This window comes from Plecotus auritus (assembly GCF_963455305.1).
Source record: "Plecotus auritus genome assembly, chromosome: 7".
NCBI lineage: Eukaryota > Metazoa > Chordata > Mammalia > Chiroptera > Vespertilionidae > Plecotus > Plecotus auritus.
Genome location: NC_137774.1, coordinates 8,452,159 through 8,459,957, shown reverse-complemented (window position 1 = coordinate 8,459,957; position 7,799 = coordinate 8,452,159). Strand labels below are relative to the sequence as shown.

The window sequence follows — 7,799 nt, the reverse complement described above, 5'->3', positions numbered from 1 at the left end:
TTTGAATCAGAGGAGCTAATAATCTTGGGGTTTAATTACTATGTGCTTTTCATAAATTGTGGAAAGCCACTGCAAAGAAAAAGAAAAGCTTTTTTTAATGCCCTTACAGTGAGCATGTGCAGAAGTTGGCACCTTTATACATTGCTGGTGGGATTATAACATGGTGCACTGCTTTGGGAAATAGTTGGCAATTTCTCAGAAATTAACTATGAAGTTATCATGTAGAGACTCAGCAATTTGCTCCTAGAAATATCCTGATGAGAAATGAAAGTATATGTCCACACAAAAAGTTGTACACAGATAGTCAAAGCAGAGGAAACCCAAATGTCCATCAACTAATGACTGTATAAACAAAATGTAGAGTAATGGACAAAATTATGTGTCCATTTAAATTTTTTTTATTATTGAGTTGTAAGAATCTTTATATATCATTGATACAAGTCATTCTCCTATATGCCTTCTTTATTTCCTTCTAATGTATTAAGTCAGTGGTCGGCAAACTCATTAGTCAACAGAGCTAAATATCAACAGTACAACGATTGAAATTTCTTTTGAGAGCCAAATTTTTTAAACTTAAACTACTTCTAACGCCACTTCTTCAAAATAGACTCGCCCAGGCTGTGGTATTTTGTGGAAGAGCCACACTCAAGGGCCAAAGAGCCGCATGTGGCTCGCGAGCCGCAGTTTGCCGACCATGGTATTAAGTGGATATTTTCTAGTGTAACATTTAAATTCCTTTAATGAATTGTGTGTATATTATAATTTTGTTTACCCAGATGAATTATTTGTCAATAAAAAGGAATTAAATATTGACACATGTTACAATGTGGATGAACTTTGAAAACAACACACTAAGTGAAAGAAGTCAATTATGAAAGACTACATATTATACGATTCCATGTATATGGAATGTCCAGAGAGGCAAATCTAAGTAGAGAGAAAGTAGATCAGTAGTTGCCTACAGCTGGAGTGGAGGTTGTGGACATGGGGAGTGATTGCTAATGGATATGAAGTATCTTCTCAGGGAAATAAAGATGTTCTAAAACTAGATGTGGTAATAGCTGCCCAACCTGCTTAGATTCTAAAAACATTGAACTATACTTTAAAAGGGGTGAACTTGATGGGTTTTAGTTACATCTCAATAAAGCTCTTTCAAAAGTAATAATAAACACAATAGTTATCAGAATAAATATAAATGGGATAAAAATCTCAAATAAAAAGACGGTGATGACTCAGAACCACACAAATATTCCCAACTGATTTTTTTTTTTTTTTTTTTTACAAAGGAACAAGTTGGACATCTATAAGCAAAAGAAGAAGAAAAATTTAAATGCATCACAACTTAAATGTAAAACTTTGAGAAGAAAACATAGGGAAAAAAATCTTTGTGATCTTGGACTAGGCAAAGAGTTCTTACTATTGACACCAAGAGTACAATCCATAAAAGGAGAAATTGATAAACTGAACTTCATTGAAATTAAAAACCTTTGATCTGTAAGGTGTGCTGTTAAAAGGATGAAAAAACAAGGTACAGATTGGGAAATATTTTAAATATGTATCTGACAGAGCACTAGTATCTAGAATATATAAAAAACTCTCAAACTCAACAGAAAAAATAATTAAACAGTCAAAGTAGAGCATGGGTAAAGACATGGAGAGACATTTCACCGAAGAAGATATATAAATGGCAAATGAGCACATGAAAAGATGTTCAGTATCATTAGCCATTGGGGAAATACGAATTAGAGCCACGATGAGATATCACTATAAATGTATCATCGTAACTGAAATAAAAGCTAGGTAACACCAAATGCTAATGAGGATATGGAGAAATGATATCACTTTATAATACTGATGCAGATGTGAAATGATGTAGCTATTCTAAGAAACAGTTTGTCAGGTTCTTTAAAAACAGAACATGCAATTACCATATAACCTGGAAATTGCAATCTTGGACATTTCTACCAGAGAAGTGAAGACTTTGTTCATACAGTGAATGTTTGTACTAATTCTGTTCATAACAGCCTAAGAATGGATACAACCCAGATACCCTTCAACGAATGAGTGATTAAGCAGTGGTACACTCACACTACGGAATACTTCTCAGCAACAAAAGAGAATAAACTATATTAATAGTATTAACTCAACAACCTGGATGACTCAACAGAAAATTATGTTGAGTGAAAAATGCCATTACCCATATGTTGGACCTGCGAACATGGGGTTTGCAGCCAAGTCAGGCCGCCTCAGCAGCAGAGGCACCAGAAATCCTTAGCCACAGCCTAATTCAGAGCACTTGAAGCTGTATCAGGGGCCACATTGCTGCCAGTGAAAGAAAGAGGCTCTTTCTTTTTAAAAGTTATCCAAATAAGGAAATTTCTAGGTGTTCAAAATATTATGCACCGTATTCTGCTTTGCTCCGTTGATACACATGATGGAGTCATTGTTGTCCCTTTCGTTCCTCCATTTACACTCCTTGGCATTTGTAGTTTTAAACTGCAATTCAAAGCAAACTATTTTAGTTGTCAGACAACCTGCTTTTTCTTTACCAGTAAATGTAAGTATAGTGTCCCCAGAAGAGGCTTGCTGAAGGCCAGCCAATAAATCCGAGCCCAGCATGGAAAAGATCATGCCAGTTAGAGTTGAGCTCGGTCCCTGCTGCAGAAAATACGTGCCCACGTGGAGTTGCTTGCTACTAAGAGAATAATCAGTCATTGAGTGTTGTGTGACACAGATGAAAGCCTTATTAAAATAGGCTTTTAATTCAAATTGTGTTAAAATGTAGATGGAATTCATCATCTTTGTTTCATCATCAACATGCTCTATCTTCAGAGATGGGTTTCAATATAAGTGGCATCGATGGAGCAAAGTTAGTGACAATGGCTCTGGCCTCTTCTCCAAACTAGCTTGAACTAGCATATGACCAGAGGATGTGCTTTGTCTTTAAAAAATGATGATTCATAGTTAATCTTTTGATGTTGACTATCCCATTTCTGGAAATGAGTTCTTACAGGTTATCTTTTAATTAGGAGAACAATTCTATCCTTTATTTTCAGATAATTCATAATTCTTAGGGAACTCGTCTTCCTTGGGCAGTTGTCCATGGTCATGAAGAAATGTTGTAAATAATAACCAGGAAAATTCTGTGCATTGGTCCCAAATTTGGGAACCAGTGTATAACAGGTCTAGTAGGGCAGAAGAGTTCACATTCTGAGAATTATTTTCTGCTCAGAAGCCCACCTTTTACACCTGATACCATGACCTGCTGTTCCCCTTGCTGCCAGTCTACCTGCTGCAGGACCACCTGCTGTAGGACCACCTGCTGCCGGCCCACATGTTGTGGGTCCAGCTGTTGTGGGTCTAGCTGCTGCCAGCCTTGCTGCCGCCCATGCTGTGTGTCCAGCTGCTGCCAGCCTTGCTGCCGCCCATGCTGTGTGTCCAGCTGCTGCCAGCCTTGCTGCCACCCCTGCTGTGTGTCCAGCTGCTGCCAGCCATGCTGCCACCCATGCTGTGTGTCCGGCTGCTGCCAGCCTTGCTGCCGCCCATGCTGTGTGTCCAGCTTCTGCCAGCCATGCTGCCGCCCATGCTGTGTGTCCAGCTTCTGCCAGCCTTGCTGCCGCCCCTGCTGTGTGTCCAGCTGCTGCCAGCCTTACTGCCGCCCATGCTGTGTGTCCGGCTGCTGCCAGCCATGCTGCCGCCCATGCTGTGTGTCCAGCTGCTGCCAGCCTTGCTGCCACCCCTGCTGTGGATCCAGCTGCTGCCAGCCTTCCTGCTGCTGATCCACTTGCCCACCAGAGACAAGACATATTTCTTTGACCATTTTGCCAAAGTTTCTGTTCCTGCAAGAAGCTGGCTCCCTCAGCTTTGCTGAGAAACAACGTGCTGACACAACTTTGTTTATCTTCTTCCTACAGTTCTTAGGAGTCCATTGAGGCGATGCAGTCTACTTCCCTTTGATTCTGTTCTTCATTTCCTCTTAATCAATGTACCAGATACTGGTCAGCTCCATCGGATTTCGACATGAATTCATGGTCTCAGGCCTGATGAAAGTCATCCTCACCTCTTGCCTCTATGGCATGCAAACAGATTATATGACTGTATATTTAGCTCTGCACAATGATCAATATTGATCATCTTTTTAGTTCTATGCATTATATTTAGTAATTTATGCCAGGCTACTAAACTCTTCACAATCAGTTTGAACCCTCTTCCTGACTGTTCTTTCCTAATAAAAATCTGTACTATCTTGCATCATATGTTTGTATTTTATTTGTTTATAATACTTCCTTTATGAAGCCTTACTTTTGAGTTGCAGTTTATATGTTTTATCTCATTCAAGTCTCACAATGGCCTTAGAAGATGGGATGATAATTTTTGCTCTGCCTATTATCATTCTCAGTGAACAGAAAATGATTTGACATATGTCTTGTAATTGACATAATACATCCTATGTACACAGGGTCTTTTGATTCCAGGTCAAGGGCACTTTGATTTACATTTTTCTGCAGGTAGAAATAACTGGAGACTGGGCACAGGGAAGAAATATATGTTGAGTTGCTTTTTAAACAATGGGAATAGTCACACCTTTCATATACAGAACCCCTTTCTGTCTACAGAGCTCTTCCCAAATATTCTTCCTACTTCTCTGACCAATAGAGGTGGCTTTAAGAATTCTATCAGTGAAGGCAGCTCTGACAGCTTCCCTGAGTTCTGATCCGTAACTGGCGTAACCTGTCATCAGAAAGTAATGTGAGTGTGGTTGGTATTCCTGGCCTTCCCCTTGCCTAGAGGAACCTGTTCTTTGATGTCATAGAATAGGCATTGGTGATATTTCATTTATCTCAACAGAAATTGGGATTAATACTCACCCTTGCAAAGAACACAAGCTCAGGCCATACTTCCCAGGCTTCTAAACTTTGGTGCAATTTGATCTCCTGACCTGGAAGTTGTTAAAGGAAGATACATTTCTAGAGTCCTGAGAATTGAGGTAACCATGCAATGGGCATATAACCCTTTGATCCAATCATAATCTCTAGGCCATAAAAGGAAACAGTACAGCTTACCATGTTTTCTTGAGATAAAGACTCAGAGTTTTCAGGAAAAAGAAAGAAAAAAGTAGGAAGAAGGAAGGATGTATTATTCAAAGTCAAGATGGGCATTAGGTTGATTTCCAAACAGAGGAAACCTGGATCGTTGGATAAAAACTGAATAATAAAGAGAATAGCTGTATTAGCCATTAAGGGTTAATGTAACTCTGGGAGAAAAATAAGTTTTTATTATGGTCACCTCTTAAGAGATGCAGAGATACTTAGTGTCATGTCACTGGATGTGGCAGAAAGTGTGATCTTTCTAGAGGATATGTCCAACATAGAAAATAGGTGGGAAGAATTACTAACATTTATTGAAGTCCTACTCTATGCTGGGTATTGAGCTAGATGTTTGCTCTACATCATCTCTTATTCTCATACAACCCTGAAAAGTGGATATTACTGCCTCCTTGGAAGAGCTGAGGAAATCAGTGTTGAGGGAAGCAAAGTAACTAGCATGAAATTGCATGAACTGCAAAACACCACCTTCTGACTTAAATTAAATCTGTTTTGTGGGGGCACTGGAGAAATGGTAATGATATAGACCAATGGGGGGAAATTGATTTTTTAAAAAGGTATCAAATTAATATGCAGAGAAAGTGTGGTCTTTTGAACAGATGATGCTGAAACAGCTACCAGTAAATATCCATGTGCAAAAACAAACAAAAAAACACCCACTTGGGCCCATATTTCATACGTTATACAAAACCAACTCAAAATGGATTATGCATCTAAATGTAAAGCTTGAAACTATAGAACTTCTAGAGAGAAACGTAGGAAAAAGTTCTGCAGTCCCTCACCCGATTACAGAGCCACTCAGTGTGAGCCAATTTTGTAAAGATGCTACTAGTTTGCATCAACCCTTGTCTGTACTAAGTTCCCTCCAGAACTGTGCAGCTATTCATCTCAAATTTTATCTTTAATTGTAAATTCTCTGTTGTGGAAAAGAACACAATAGATCTTGGTTATGGGAATTAGAATCATATGGAAGAGTCCTCAAATTCCTGTTCTGCTGCTCCCTAGCTGTGTGTTGGGGGGGACATGCAGGATATGTTTATGCATCCTCATGAATGTTTCTCATATACAGTGTCATCCTCCTTTTGTTATTGCTTTCTTTTTCCCACTTCCATCCTAAATAGTATGTCCACCCATGGATTAATCTGGAATTCTTTCTTTCTCTTTTCCAGCCTCCTTTACTATATTAGCCAGTCTGTAGGCAGATACCATCTTTAAGATATCATCATTCTTACATTTTCAAGGGGAATCACAAATACATATTTTATTCCTAATCCTTAATAGTAAAGAATAGTTTATTTGCGTTTTCTTCTCAGTAATTGGGATTTGCCTTTTTTTGTTTATGCCTATATCCCCAATTTAACATAAACTTTATCTCAAATTTACAAATCAAACCTCCAGACCGAGGTGCTAGGCACATTGGGAGGTTAGTGCTGACCTAAATGACTAAAGCAAGATTGGTTTACAACTCCATTTATCCCTGCAGAGACCTAATGGAATATGATATATAATCATGAAATTCCTTACATTTTATCAATTAGTAGCCCCAACAGCAGCTACTATACCCCATATGGAATTTTTACTAAAATAGGTCAACAATTTCTGGTCTGACAAGGCAGTGGAAGGTGAAAACACTCCCGGTGAGAAGAACTGTGAGCAGTACATCTAGTTGTAAATTCTGCTTAGAAGAAAAGTGGACGAGGAAATGACGTTCGTGGGCTGTTGGGAAGCATGGATGATTGGTCTGAGACCTGGAAGGAGCAAGATGGAAAGATTGGAGATACAGAGATTTGAAGAATCATGTAGCTATAACCACGTGTGTGGACAGGAAGTGTTCCCTCTTTGTGTACCACATCAGTGCCCACAAGAGTATCCACCACTTAGGAGGCACTGGACAATCAGGAGTTTGGGATAACTCGTCCCGTCTCCCTCCTCAGGTGCCCCGGTGCTTCCATGATAGACCACATACAAAGTAGCCGTGGTGGTAGGGACCCAGGCTTTGCGTGGAACCAGCCGTATGCACCCTCGCCCACCACAGCTGCCTCTACTGAAGGTGCTACTTGTCAGCAGCAGGGACTGATGTCGAGCCCCTAATATGGTAACATCCCTCATAAAAACTCACTGAAGCAAGGTGGCTTAAAGTTGGGGATCATAATGTAGGGTGTATGTTTTGTAGAGAATTAATTTCTTTTTGCTCTAAAACAGGGACGCGGGAGAAGGAGACCACACAAGAAGTACGTGATGCCAAGAACAAGTCCTGATAAATGAGCCTGTCTTAAGAGGACACAATGGATGCTCGAAATTACTCGATGCAGATCAATTGCATGCGGGGGGTGCCCAGAGCCTGAGAGAAGGCAAGTTCCCCTGCATCCGTGAGAGCTCTCCAATGCCATCACTGCCCCTAACTGAAACTCACCGCCATCCTCACTGCAACAGCCACTGCTCACTGAGGTGTGAGACCCTGACTGGGGAAGAACTCTGTAGACACAGAGGTAACTGCATAGATGGGAGATGATTCCATCCGTTGTTAAAGGAGAAACTCAAGTGCACAGGTTGCTGGTGGTCAGTCCCAGGTTCATCTCGACATTTCCCGATATGGGAATGTAAGTGCCCTTGAGAGGAGTAAGAGGCCCGGTCTTCGATCTCCTCGGTCCATTTTTAGCTGCATTACACAGTGAAATGTTCTCATCTGAACAA

The 7,799-nt window shown here is 40.2% G+C and overlaps 1 protein-coding gene across 1 annotated transcript; it reads left to right on the top strand.

Annotated features, from left to right (window-relative positions):
- Positions 1–3,257: 3,257 nt before the first annotated feature.
- Positions 3,258–3,779, top strand: LOC308254306 (uncharacterized protein; the record flags this gene model as incomplete). Its single annotated transcript, XM_080680267.1, has 1 exon — positions 3,258–3,779. The coding sequence occupies one exon, from the start codon at positions 3,258–3,260 to the stop codon at positions 3,777–3,779; it is 522 nt and encodes a 173-aa protein (XP_080536393.1).
- Positions 3,780–7,799: the final 4,020 nt, after the last annotated feature.